This window comes from Podarcis pityusensis, assembly GCF_964106645.2.
Source record: "Podarcis pityusensis genome assembly, chromosome: 1".
NCBI classification, from domain to species: Eukaryota; Metazoa; Chordata; class Lepidosauria; order Squamata; family Lacertidae; genus Podarcis; species Podarcis pityusensis.
In genome coordinates, this window is record NC_138028.1 from 22,916,938 (window position 1) to 22,931,407 (window position 14,470).

Sequence of the window (14,470 nt, forward strand, 5' to 3'; positions counted from 1 at the left end):
AGGGAGATATTCTATTAAAGGATAATCGAAGTAGAAGATTCTGCGAGACCAAATAGGTTACTTACAAAACCACGCTCTGTACATGGTTTAGGGCGGAACACAAAGCCAAACACGACCATCTAGTGGCATATATAAAAACAGCAGCCTTCAAAAATGGTGTTAGATAGAATATTATTATAATAGTTATTCTTTATGGCACGTTAGTTGCTCTGTACCTTAAAAAAAACTTTCTGGGAGATTTACAAGATAAAATACTACAGAAAGAAACAACTAAAATAAGAACATATTAAAAATTGGGACGCGGGTGGCGCTGTGGTCTAAACCACAGACCCCAGGGCTTGCTGATCAGAAGGTCGGTGGTTTGAATCCCTGCGACGGGGTGAGCTCCCGTTGTTCAGTCCCAGCTCCTGCCCACCAGCAGTTCGAAAGCACCTCAAAGTGCAAACAGATAAATAGGTACCACTCCGGCGGGAAGGTAAACGGCATTTCCATGCGCTGCTCTGGTTCTCCAGAAGCGGCTTAGTCGTGCTGGTCACATGACCCAGACGCTGTCTGCAGACAAACGCCGGCTCCCTCGGCCAGTAAAGCAAGATGAGCGCCACAACCTCAGAGTTGTCCGCAACTGGACCTAATGGTCAGGGGTACCTTTAACTTTTTTTAATAATGCAAAATATGTACGGTGGTTTTTCAACTAATTTTTCCTCAGAGTAGGCCTGGAGAAATTAATGAGCATGGTGGAGTTAGGTTCGTTAACTTAAATAGCTCTACTCTGTATAAAACTTAGTTGAGTAAAACCTAGTCTGAGTAAAACTTACCACCCCTAAAATGTTCACCCAATAACACTGGAAATAAAATTGTAAGTATCATCATACCATTATACAAAAGTGTGGTACAATCACACTTGGAATACTGTTTACAATTCCAGCACCACACTACAAAAAGGATAACGTGGAGTTAGAGAAGATTGAGAGAAGGGCAACCAACATGACAAAAAGCTTTTTAGTTTAGAGAATAAGGCGACTAAGAGGGGACATGATAAAAATATGGATGGATTAAGGAATGTGTTTTGCTTCCTCTCTCATAGCGTTAGGATTCATAGACATACAGTGGAGGTCAACATTGGAAGATTCAAGTCAGACAAAAGGGAGCATTTCTTCACACAATGCATTGCAACAGCCACCATCTTGGATGGCTCTAAAAGATTAGGATTAGGCAAATTCATTGAGCGTATGGCTGTCAATAGCTACTAGTCATGATGGCTGTGTTGTGCCTCCAATATTAAGCGGGAATCAGAGTCATAGTGGGAAGCTCAATGAAAATACCAACCCAGTGCGGCATCTCTCTAAGGAAGACAAATTTCATGCTAGGAGCCATTAGGAAAGGAATTGGGAATAAAAACTGCTGATAGCATAATGCTGTCATATAAATCCATGATGCGACTACATTTGGAGTACTGTGTTACAGAATGTCAGAGCTCTTCCCTCCCCCAGCTGAGTTCTCAGGTTTTTCTGAGGAGAGGAAATATCTGCTAATCCAGTGTATAGATACAGCCAGAGTGCTTTTTTGGCAGTATGAATGCTGCCCTCTAGTGTCCCTCATGTAAGTCATTTCTGCACAGCTGGTTTTTATGTAATTTTTTGTTGTCGATAGAGCTGGGCATAGGCAGGAGCAGAACTCTCTTCTCCTGAAGTGCAGAAAATGTTGTGCTTTGCTGCCACAAAGTGTCTGTAGTAGAGAACAGCAATGCTGAGGAGCACACACACACACATCCACACACCTGTTCAGCTAGCTGGGATTATGAATGCATTGAAATCTGTGTCACCTGTGCTCTCCAACTTTTTTTGTCCTAGTGGCTTAAATGTGAGTTTTACAACAAACAGTGAGGCGTCTGGTTCTCCCTTCATTAAGAGGGTGTTGGGGATGGGCTACTGGCAGTGGCGTAGGAAGGGGGTGCAGGCCGCCCCGGGTGTTATCCCTGAGGGAGGTGACAAAAAGCCGGCTGAACTCTTCTTGACACGGTCTCCTTTGAGGCAAAGGAGGCGTCCAGGGCGGTGGTGGGCTGGGCAAGGTCTGGGCGCGGTGTGTTTGTGTGTTTGCACACGATTACCTCAAGGAACTGAGCGGGGTTGAGTTACATCGCATCCCCTTCCCACCTCTGTTGCCGGGGCCGGGCGCATGTGCTCTCCCTGCCTGTCCATGTCCCACCCTTGCCTCCGGTGCTTTCTGTGTGTCTGTGTGGCTGCGGTTGAAGCTGTGCTGCTCACGGGTCAAGGCAGGGTCCCTCTGGGGCTGACACGGACTCCCAAAAAGGGCGCGGAGGTGGGAGAGACTGTGGTCGCCTGCTGTCACCTTTCATTTGAGGGCCAGGGCTGCATGTTTGGATTTCTTTTCCTGTGTAATGGGCTGTGTTTTTGAAGTTGCGAATAAATTAACAGGGCGACTCTTTCCTCATCTCTCTCTCTGTGCCCCCTCCCACCTTTCCACATCTCCCTGCTTAACTGTTTTCTGCCTCACTTTAAATCCTTTCTCATGTTGAAAGACACCTTTGGGAAGCGATTTTGCCCTTTCGGCTCCTTTCCCCTAGACACCAGTGGAGAACGGGGGCAGATGGGGGAATCGGAGAGGAGACTCCAAGACTCCTCGCCGGAGACCAGTGGAGAGACTACGGGTACTCTGCTGCCCACACCCTCCCTGCGCAGAAGACTTCCGTGCAGGGAGAGTAGGAGGAGACTTGGCGTCAAACAACTTTTATGCTGGAAGAGGTTCAAGAAATGCCCACTGACGGATTCTGCCAGCGACTGAGACATCTTCTACAGACATCTTCATCAAGAACTTCGCCCACTTGACGGCGCCCATCACAGATTGTCTCAGTAGCAAAAGGAAGTTCGCCTGGACAGAAAGTGCCCAGCAATCCTTTGAAAGACTAAAGAAGGCGTTCGCTTCGGAAGAGCAGCTCCTGCACGTTAATCTGGAGAAGCCCATGAGGCTAGAGACCGACGCGTCCGACCGAGCCATTGGGGCGGTACTTTTGCAGTCGGGGGGGGCAAGCAGGACTGGAAGCCGTGTGCCTTTTTCTCGAGGAAGCTGAGCAAGTCGGAGCAAAACTATACGGTGTATGACCGCGAACTGCTGGCGATCTATGCGGCGTTTCGCCGATGGAGACATCTGTTAATAGGGGCGCAGCACAAGATCCAGGTTTGTACTGATCACAAGAACTTGGAATACTGGAGGACCGCGCGAGTACTCAACCAGAGACAGATTCGATGGGCACAGGAGTTCTCCAAGTTTTCCTTCGAGATCCGATACGTGCCGGGAGAGGAAAACGTAAGAGCAGATGCTCTCTCCCGGAAACTGGAGTACATGGAAGGAGAGGGACTGTCGGAGATCCGACACGTGATCCCCGAGGACCGATGGGTGTGTGGGGGAGCCTTGGTTGGGAAACGAGAACTGGCCGGGCTGACTAGAAACGACGTGTTCGCTCAAACTAAAATCAGGGAACTCCGAGACGGGAGGGAAAACCATGGAGGGTTTGAGGAAAAGGAAGGGGTGCTGTACTATAAGGGGGCGCTGTATGTACCGGGGGAGACCTTGAGGGAGAAGGTACTCAAACAACTCCACGACAACCCTACAGCTGGGCACTTTGGACAGCACAAAACCATGCTGCTCGTCACCAGGCAGTTCTGGTGGCCAAGGGTGAGGGAAGATGTACGGGAATATGTACGGGGGTGCGACCGCTGCCAAAGGGCAAAGGGGGAGAGGGCTGCACCCGCAGGGTTACTGGAACCCTTACCCACGCCGGGAAGACCCTGGGAGGTGGTGTCCATTGATTTTATGACAGATTTGCCCAAGTCAAGGGGGAAGACAGCAGTCATGGTAGTAGTCGATCTCCTGACGAAGATGTGCCATTTCATAGCTTGCTCACATGCGGTGACGGCAGAGGAGACAGCCAGGTTGTTTGTGGATCACATCTTCAGGCTGCATGGGGCTCCCTCGAGGGTCATCTCAGATCGCAGGAAACAATTTACTTCCCAGTTCTGGAGGAAGCTCATGAGCTTGTTGCAGGTCGAGGTGGGCTTCTCGACGGTGCGCCACCCGGAAACCAACGGGCAAGCAGAAAGAGCGAACAGTATACTCCAGCAATACCTATGCTGCTACGTCAGCGAGAGACAGAACGATTGGCTAGAGAAACTAGCGCTGGCTGAATTTGCGTACAATAACACTGAACATGTGTCTATGGGAATGAGCCCGTTCATGGCCAATTATGGGTGTCACCCCAGGGCCTTCCCGGGGAGGGGGGAGGAAAGATGGAGTGTACCTGTGGCAGAGCAGTTTGTGGAAGAAATGGAGGCCTTGCACCAGCAACTCAAGATGAACTTGGAGCGGGCCAAGGAAGTTTACAAGAGGCAGGCAGACAAGCACCGTCGGGAGGGGGAGGCCGTACGGGTGGGAGACCGAGTGTGGTTGTCAACCCAAGGGTTACCCCTAAAGGGAGGGTGCAAGAAGTTGCAGCCAAGGCGGCTGGGACCTTTTGAGGTAACACAGGTGAACCCTGTGGCATTCAACCTCAAGTTGCCTGACAGCATGAAGATACATCCGGTGTTCCATAGGTCCCTACTCTCACCGTACAGGGAGGGGCGGGAATTTTCGGGGCGGGGGGAGGAGTCACCACCCACCCGCGGGTAGAGGAGAGGGAACACCACAACCAAGCCACGGAAGTACTCAATTCAAGGTGGCGAGGGCGCCAGGTGGAGTACTTGGTGGCTTGGGAGGGAGAACCCGAGTCAGAAAACACGTGGGTCCCCGCTGAGGCGATCAATGACAGGTATCTAGTGGAAGAGTTCCACAGCCTGTTCCCAGATAAATTGAAACCACTAGCGAGATTCTGGGAGGAAGAATTTGGAACCACAGACGACGAAGAGGACTTCGTGGGTTTTCCGGCCTCCGAAGAGGAGGGAGGGGAAGTGTCAGAGAGAGAAGAATCAGACTGGGAGGCCCACCCCGCGGGAAGATATCGGAGCGGGTGGGAAGCGGGTTTTGAATCCTCAGAGGATAGCGACAGCTCCTTCAGGGGCTTCCCCGCATCGTCGGCCAAGGAAAGGGACGAGGTTGGATCTGAAGGTCGGGCCGGGGGCGGAGGGGGTCCTGGGGGGGAGGTGGATGTCAGGGAACTGCCATCGGAGCTAGAGGCGGAGGGAAGGCTCCAGAGGGATGCAGGAGAGGGTCCCAGTAGGGAGAGAGGCAGCCCATCTGCTGGGGAAGGAAATCAGCGTAACACCAGTGGAGAAGGGGGACAGATGGGGGAATCGGAGAGGAGGCTCCAAGACTCCTCGCCGGAGACCAGTACTCCGCTGCCCACACCCTCCCTGTGCAGAAGACTTCCGCGCACTGAGAGTAGGAGGAGACTTGGCGTCAAACAACTTTTATGCTGGAAAAGGTTCAAGAAACGCTCACTGACGGATTCTGCCAACGACTGAGACAGTCACGATGCTGGAGGCTGTTCAGTCAGAAAGGGTTTAACCAGGTGACCTCGCCAGCAGTGGCGGCAACTTACGAATGAGCAACCCCTAAATCCATTACAGGACCCCAAGGGTCATTAGGTTCAACCCACTGCAATTCAGGAATCTCAACTAAAGCATCCATGACAGATGGCCATCCAACCTCCGATTACTAACTTCCAAGGAAGGAGAGTGCAAAACCTCCCAAGGAAGTCTGTTGCACTGTTGAAGGGCTCTTGCTGTCAGAAAAGTTCTTCCTGAATCTCCTTTCATGTAACTTGAAGCCGTTGTTTTGTGTCCTACCCTCCAGAGCGGGAGAAAACAAGCTTGCTTTCCAGACCCTTGATCATCTTGGTTGCCCTCCTCTGGCACACCTTCCAGCTTGTCCTTCTTAAATTGTGGCGCCCAGAACTGGACATACTATTCCAGGTGTGGTCTGACCAAGGCAGAGTAGAGTGGTACTTGATCTAGAGATTAGACTTCTTTTGCTGCAGCATCACATTGTTGACTCATATTGTGGTCTACTAAGACTCCTAGATCTGTTAACATATACTGCTGGTAAACCAAGTGATCCCCATCTTGGTGCAGCTGGTTATTCTTGCCTAAGTGTAGAACCTTTCAGGCTGAAAGGGACTAGTGGGACTTAGAAGAACAGAAAGGAAAATCCCTTCTGATGGGTTCCAGCGCCACTTGCTGCAATTTGGGTATTTCTTCAAACATGGAATTTTGTGACCACACCATCCAAAGGCACCAACTCCCTATGGCTGAGGGGACCTCAGACCACTCCACCCCCTGCAAAACTGGGATGGGGCTAAGCCCACCCACAGGGGCTAGACCTCATTGTGGCGGGCCTTGCCGGTCCTTCCCAAGCCTGCGACGAGCCCCATTGGACTTTCCCATGCCTGCGGCAGGCTGCAAAAAGGCCCAACGGGGCTTGTTGCGGGCATGGAGGGGCACCTATGACACCACCTAAATCCACTGTACTTGAGCACTGTACTTATGGCTGTTCACAGAAGCAGCATGCAGGTATGAGAGATTACATCCTCCTTATTGCTCCTGCTTTGGCTGCTTTTGCTGGGCAGGAATAGGTGCTTGAGCTCTGTCTGTGGCTGAAGCAAGAGAAACAAAAACATGATGAGGCATTAAGTAAAGCAAAGAAGAGGTGGAGTCTGAGGTGACAGGAACTGAGTTCTTTCCCACCCCTTAGGAGTCGGGGGGAGAAGGGAAGGACAGTTGGAGGGGAGATGAGGGGAGGACCGTGGAAAATCGACAGGACTCCCGCATGAGGACCAGCAAGAGGGGCGGCAAACTCAGTGACCGTGCCGGGCAGCAAAAACCTTTTCTACACCACTGATGTAAGTATCTAATTTTCCTTCTTTTAATAATTTCAATGGGGGGGGGGGTTGACAATAAATTTTCCGCACTGGTGAATTCACCTGACCTTCCTACGCCACTGGCTACTGGCAGGCCGAGGTTTGGGTGCCTGTAGCAGGTCACCATTGCATTGCAACCATCGTGTCCTAGCTGAAAGGAGCCCTAGGGAACTACATTTCCCAGGCTCCCTGCTACTGCAGATGTTGCTGTTCATGGGCAGTAGGTAGAGATAGAGCCGAAGTAAGACAAAGTCAGACATTGTTGCTGTTGCTCCATGCTGCTCCTGTCCCAGCAGAAAAAAATGATGTAGAAGTGCCTCCTCCTGCTGCCTTTTCTCACTGGAAGACACCTCTGTTGTCATAGTTAATGCAGAATCATGTCTGGTGAACCTGCTTTATACTACTGTTATGTTGTTGTTTGCAAACTGAAACGCCCACAAAACAGATTAAAGATTAATTTTTTTAAAGAGAATTGCTAATGGAAGTGATTCATTTTTATGACTAAGAAGATGTTCAGCTAAGACAACTTATTCAGAGACCTGAGTTTTTTCTTCCATTTGCTTCCATCTATTATCAGCTTCCCTTCTGCCCTAGATGGAGCTCTTACTGGGTGGTTGAAGATATCCTTGTGGCATTCACTTTAGTCTCGCAACTGTGGGGTTTTTTTATTTTTAATTTGAAAGACTCCCACTTCATATAGTTGCATCCTATGTGGTTCTAGCAACAGATGAACTGAGGAAATTAACATGGAGGACAGGTCTCCTGTGTAGTTTTTGTATCGGAGCCACTGACCCTCATTTTTATGTGAGGACTACGGGAACATTTCCACATAGCCTGTTCCTGCCACATAATTTTAAATTCTGAAAATCTATCCCCACAAGCATTTCTGAAGCTGGATCAGTTTATGAGTCCTGTTGCTATTAGGAGTCACTGTGACGGAACTTGAACTCTTCCAACTGTCAGCCTGTGGAACCCAAGATAAAAGCAAACAGTTGGCTGGCTCTCTTGGAAGTGGCAAAGATGGCTCAGCAAAACTGAAACAGCCTCGGCAAAGAAGGCATGTGAGAACCTTCCCTGAAGCAAGGACAGTTGAAATTATTTCCCTTTTAGAGTTAGAGCAGCCATTATTTAAACAAGGGTGGGGGGTGGAATAGCAGGGATTGTAAAGCCCCATATTTTTTGTTCTGTTTGCATGGAGAGCTTTCTGTGGATTTTTTTGAGAAAAACAGAGGGATTGGGCATCTTTAAATTTGTCATTTACTGGCCTTGTAATCAAATCATATAAAATTGGAAATGGGTGACCTCTCCAAAGTTTGTGCTGGTGATATGAACCCTACCATAAGCTTTGGGTCACCCTAAATCATACATTATCATCTTCAGGAGACTGCCTTCTACAAGACAGCATGCAGTTACAATTGGCCCAATGATTTTGTTTTGCTGGATTTTTCTTTTGCTGCATTCCATTGGAGAGTGTAATGTTTTACCTGGATTTTTAGTAATGCTCTATTTAAGACAGAAAAACTATTTAGAGATTACTTTTAAAATGTGATGTGGTATAGAAATGGTTTAAAGAAAGAAAGACATGTTTAATTTGGGCACAAGATAATGGCAAGTATGGCACCCCCATGCCAATAATAGGCAATGTAGCAATTCATTAATCTGCTGAAGAAAGTATTACACTTTCTGTTTAATGATAATAATGATATAATTATTTACATATTATATTATATTATATTATATTATATTATATTATAATAATGATATAATTATAATTACAAGTTGCCAATATGGTGTAGTGGTTAGAATGCTTTATAATATTATTAACATTGTAGGAAGGACAAAGAGACTCTTTTGCATATATTGGGAGTATTAAATAGATCTTTGGTATTACTTTGGTTTTATCATTATGCTTGAGGCTTTCAAATGAGTTTTTTTCTTAATGTGAATACCCACATTTAGCTTTCTGTTGGTCTACCATATATCTCTGTTGAAAAAACAGGAGTAATGGGGGTATCTATGATTGAGTATTATTGTTTCCTGATCATAAGAAATAATTTGATCCTGCACCTACCAGTTGCTTATAGTCTGCATCTGGGGTGGGAACTAAATCTTCTTTCTGCCATACGTGAACCCAGTGTTTGGAACAGGAAGCAGGTTTCAGCTTGCAGTTTCCATAGCACCTAAGGGGACTCTTTGAAGACCAAGCATGTTGCTCTTATCTGCATCCTTGTTGTCTTCCTTGGTCACTGTGCATATCATGTGACTACTGGGGGACCAGCTTTATATATAGCTTTGAATTAAATGCACATTTATATTATTTTTACAATTACAGATGGCGCTGTTGCAGCTTTATCTTGTGCTTGCAGCTGTTCTACAACTTTCATCAGGACTTAGCTACAATGTAAATGGTAAGTTGTGTTTTACTTTATTTCACCTTCCTATTCTTGCATACGGGTTGGTTAGTTACTAGTGCACTGAACCTTGCAGCCATGCATTTCCATGTGCTGTGATTTGCAAAGGACTCCATAAAGATCAGAACTTTATTTTGTCCGAGTGATGTATCACTATAGGGCCCACCTTTAAAAGGGAAATGTGTGCACACAGTTTGGGGAACTGAATCCAATATTATATATATATATATCTATTACTGCAGCAGGTTCAAGAAGCTTCTTTAAAAAAACCCACCATATTAAAGAGCAAGAGATATTTGCTAATGATGTTGAATGTGTGTTGTCTAGGAGTCAAGTGAGCCTCAGTGAGAGAGCTTGGGAAGATACTGACTGAAGCACAAAGGTTAATTTGGTTGTCCAAACCCATGCAGTCTAGCCTTGGTTTAAAGATTGCCATAAATGTATTATTTATTTTCTTATTGCCCACCCTAATTCCCATGTCTCCCAGTAAAACTTCCTTCCTGAGAGCTAATAATATCAAATGTTGTTGATGTGATTATTACTACTGTATTTTTTTATTTATAACTCACAAAAGCCAATGCGATCTATTTCAGTCCCCAATTTCAATTTTTATTTGAGTTTCAGGATATTCTAGTTCTGTAATATCATCTTTGAATATATTAGTGTTCAATATATTTTTTCCCCTCACTCAGTGATGGCCAATTCGAGTTTTTCTTGCTACACAGGAGATGAGCGGAATATGTCATCTAAGGCAATTAAATTGTTTCTTTCAGATAAAAGTTTGGTAAGTTTCCAGCAATGTATTTCCAGTTGCAACTGAATGGGGAGTAGCTCAGCAAATAAAGCATTTGTATTATGGCAGTGGGGAATAACCTGCCAATACACCATTCTTTGGCTCAGCAGAATTAGCTAATCAATTCTTTTAGCTATTTCCCTCCCCCCCACTCCAAATTTAGGGAAAGCGAAGGGAAGGAGAAAGTAATTAAAATAAGGGCATGGTACTATTTTATAAATAAATACCAACAACAGTAAGAAAGAACTCATTGTCAGTTCATATTATGGATACCGATAACCATTGGTGCATAAATCATAGAAGTTCATTTAAGTTCTCCAAATGTCCAGATAGATATCCACACAAAGTTGATATCTAGATAACATACCATATTTTTTCGTCTATAAGACACCCCTGTCTATTTTGGGGGCCTCAAAATTTAGAAAATAGGTGGGATTGAGCTTTTGGGGAGGATTATTTGGGGGGAATGCCAAAAATCGCCCACCTGCCAAAACGCAGCACACAACCGAGTGACGCAAACGGATCAGCTCCCTGATTTCCGCCAGCGGCCACCAATCACGCTCCCGCTTGCTGCGACAAGAGCAGCTATCTATTAGCTGCCGCAGCGGCAATCAGGAGAGCTAATGGCGGCGGTTGTGTGCTGTGTTCTGGCGGGTGAGCGATTTTTGGCACCCCTCCCCAACAATCAAGCAGCCAATGCCGAAAATCGTTCACCTGCCACAGCGAAGCGCAAGCCCGAGTTTTTAAGATGGTGATTGGCTGCTTGATTGTTGGGGGGGAGGAGATGCCAAAAATGGCTCACCTGTCGGAATGAAGTATGAGCCCGAGATTATAAGTAGCAATTGTAAGCGACACGAGCAGTTGTGTGCTGCGTTCAGGCAGGTGGGCGATTTTCGGCATCCCCCCCAACAATCAAGAGGCCAATCGCCGCTTGCAATCATAGGCTTGCGCCAAAAAACCTTTCGCCCATCCCTTCTCAGCACTACCTGTGTATAAGGCAAGCCTAAATTTTGAACCTCATTTTTGGGTCCAAAAGGCTCGTCCTGTACACAGAAAAATGTGGTATGTTTAAATGGATTGTTAGCTCTCATCACTAACTGAATCGGAAGCAGTTAGACTCAGAAGCTTAGCTAAATGGAGTGAACTATTATTGGTTGTTCAGACTCCCCTTGGATCTAACACCATATGCGATTTAAAGAACTTTTATTTATTTATTGGCATCATAACAAAACATGGTATTGCAGTTTGTTTAAATAAACAATAAAAGGGTGTTCTAGCTTCTGAACTTGCTGCAGCTATGAATATAGCCAGGTAATTTCTTTTACGTGCTGCAGGGCTAATGAGTCTGGAATCAGGATTCTCCCTTTCTTCCCTCCTGTCCTATGGACAGCATGAACTTCATGGAGCTACATCAGGGGTTGCCAACCTTTGGGGGGGGCAGTGGACACATTTTGAATTTGAAGGAAGTGCTGTGAGTGCCAGTCACAAGATGGCTGCCATGGGGAGTGTGGCATAACACATCTTGGCTGCTGTGGGGGCATGGAAAAACACATAATTAGTCACAGTACAGCCATTGCTGCTGCTCCCACCCGCTTCCTGAACAGCCTCCCCATGGTTGGCAAGCAAATAGGATGGAGCAACAGGCAAGAAGGGAAACCATCCCTGCCAGTTTTTGCCCTGTGCAAATCCTTCAAAACCAACCAGATTGTGAGGGGGCATTTTTTCTCTTTTGAGATACAGTGGTACCTCGGATTACATACGCTTCAGGTTACAGACTCCGCTAACCCAGAAATAGTACCTCGGGTTAAGAACTTTACCTCAGGATGAGAACAGAAATCGTGCTCCGGCAGCACGGCAGCAGCAGGAGGCCCCATTAGCTAAAGTGGTGCTTCAGATTAAGAACAGTTTCAGGTTAAGAACAGACCTCCGGAACAAATTAAATACTTAACCCGAGGTACCACTGTAAAACTTAAAATAAAAAGCCAGAAGAAGGCCTGGCCTGGTGAAGCCCTCCCTCACAGGTCTTCCTCCAGGCACAGCTCCCTTATGAGGAGTCCCAGGGCTGGAGGGTAGGGCAGGGCAGGTGGAAGAAGGCCTGGCCTGGTGAAGAAAGCCTTGGCAACACTGCCTCAGGATATTGTCAGGGATGAAACAAAGGGCAGCCTCGATTGCCCATTTAGAAAGGAAAAGGAAGGATGGCAGGAAGGGGCCTTGGAGTGCAACAGAAGGTCAAACTTAAACATTTTAGGCGTTTTGGCTAATTAAACCATCTGTGGCCTTTTAAATGTGTCGGGGGGGATCTATTGTGGGATTTTTTTGCTATTATGTTACATATTTTGTGCTTTTATATTGTAAAGTGCCCTCTGATATTCAGGTATATTAATTTGTTAGATAATGATCATTTTCTATACTTTAACCCTAAACTGCCTAATTCTCAGTGGCACTTGCCCATGCCAGCCAAAAGCAGGCAAAATCACCTGAGAGAGGGGGAGGGCAAGTTGTCCCTCCACAAAATGAGGATTTCTACCTTCCTTTCCTTTCTGGCTCCTTAAAGCCTTCTTTATTGCAGCTTCCGCTTTTGAAATCAACAGTCCAGTTTGTTAGGTTGCCATTTAAAGTTTTAATAATTCCAGATGTTGTGGATATGTGCTTCGTATGTTAATCCTGGGTTTTTTCCCCCTTGTTAAAGATTGTCCGCTGTCATTTGTATAATATCAATAAGCCCGACACCTTGGAGAACAGACGGAAGAATCTAGTTCTTTTTACTTCAGCTGGTCTTGCGCCCAGCATCCAGATCTTCAACAGTACCTACTCCAAAGTCTTCTACTTCAAAATGACTCTGGTAAAGCATTGCGGAAGGGCTCATAGCACATCATTTACATGCAGAAGGTCCCAGGTTCACTCCCTGGCTATTTCCGGTTAAAAGGGATCAGGTAGCAGGTGGTCACCTCTGCCTGAACTCAGGACAGCCACTGTCACCGGATACTTATTAAACAATGCCATAACATTTGGCTGGAAACTTACAGTGGTCCAATGTGTAGCCCAAGGACCACATGCAATCCTTTTTTGTGGCCCTCAGCAACATTTGACACCCCCTCAGGCCTTGCATTGCCTTCCCAAAGCCAGCTAAGTGAGGTGCTGGGTTTGGGAAAGGAGGCGCAAAGGCTCTGCCAAGGTCCTAGAACCCTATTACCTCCTTCCCGAAGCTGGGAAAGCGCTAACTGCATCAAGGCAGTGTGTGGCCCACAGATTACATGGTCAGAGTACTCTTGCGGCCCACTTGGTATAAAAGTTGGGCTAGCCTGAGCTAGATGGACAAGCAGTCTGACTTGGTTTAAGGCAGGTTCCTGGGGTGGATCTACACTCATGGTTTTAAATGTTATTTCTAAGGTTTTAAACGTTATTTGTAAGGGCTACCTGCAAAATTTCGTGTTTGGATCTCAATGTTTTGTATAGACATGTCTGCCATATTGGATTTTATTTAGGATAAATGGGTCTTTTGGGAGCAAAATATAACAGAAACAAACAAGACTTCAAACTATAATATCAGTTAGTCCAAGCATTTCTTTAGAACATGGGTAGGCAAACTAAGGCCAGGGGCCAGATCTGGCCCAATTACGTTCTAAATCCGGCCCGCAGATGGTCAAGGAATCAGCATCTTTTTACATGACTAGAATGTGCCCTTTTATTTAAAATGCATCTCTGGGTGATTTGTGGGGCCTGCCTGGTGTTTTTACATGAGTAGAATGTGTGCTTTTATTTAAAATGCATCTCTGAGTTATTTGTGGGGCATAGGAATTTGTTCATTTTTTTTCTTCAAAACATACCGTGTATTCTCGAATATAAGCCAACTTTTTCAGCACATTTTTTATGCTGAAAAAGCCTCCCTCGGCTTATACTCAAGTGAGGCGGGCAGTGGCAGAGAGATGAGCCCTTTCTCGCTGCTCGTCCCTCTGCCACCGCCCGTAAGCTATGAGACTATCAGCTACGAAAATTCATAATTGGAAAATCAGTCTGCACAGCAGTTTACCTAAATGTATGTGACTCTTCAAGTATTTAAGACTAAAAATATTGGGTTACCATCCTTTCTTTAAACAAAAGGGAGAAGGTGTGGATTCGTGGAGTATTAAAATCAACCGAGAAGAGTTAACATATAATACAGGTGAGAGATTTATAATTTCCACTTATTTATCCTCACTGGCTATTGATGCTTCCTTGTGTTGTTGCTGCTGTTTTTGTACTCATGTAAGGTGGTGAGTACATCTCATTTCAAAAGAAAAATTTTGCACAAAATCCTGCTAGCAGGGGAGAAATTTGACAACTTGGTAGTGAGCATTTGGCACAACCTCAAATGGTTCATAAGTAGTATACCAACTTCAGTGGAGAGAAAGCCAGTTT

The 14,470-nt window shown here is 46.2% G+C and overlaps 1 protein-coding gene across 12 annotated transcripts in view; it reads left to right on the forward strand.

Moving 5' to 3' along the window:
- LOC308481584 (cation channel sperm-associated auxiliary subunit beta-like) overlaps positions 1-14,470 on the forward strand; it is a 122,947-nt gene that overhangs the window by 64,151 nt on the left and 44,326 nt on the right. Inside the window, exons 1-5 of one of the 12 annotated variants that reach the window (XM_081014078.1) lie at positions 6,830-6,850; positions 9,201-9,276; positions 9,972-10,063; positions 12,762-12,914; positions 14,174-14,234. In XM_081014078.1, coding sequence (XP_080870204.1) covers positions 9,201-9,276; positions 9,972-10,063; positions 12,762-12,914; positions 14,174-14,234 — 382 coding nt within the window. In that variant the 5' untranslated portion in view covers positions 6,830-6,850. Of the gene's footprint in view, positions 1-6,829; positions 6,851-7,817; positions 7,926-9,200; positions 9,277-9,971; positions 10,064-11,389; positions 11,544-11,566; positions 11,780-12,188; positions 12,301-12,341; positions 12,447-12,761; positions 12,915-14,173; positions 14,235-14,470 lie in introns of those variants that run through there. The other 11 variants (XM_081014074.1, XM_081014081.1, XM_081014084.1 and 8 more) reach the window with 11 other exon arrangements.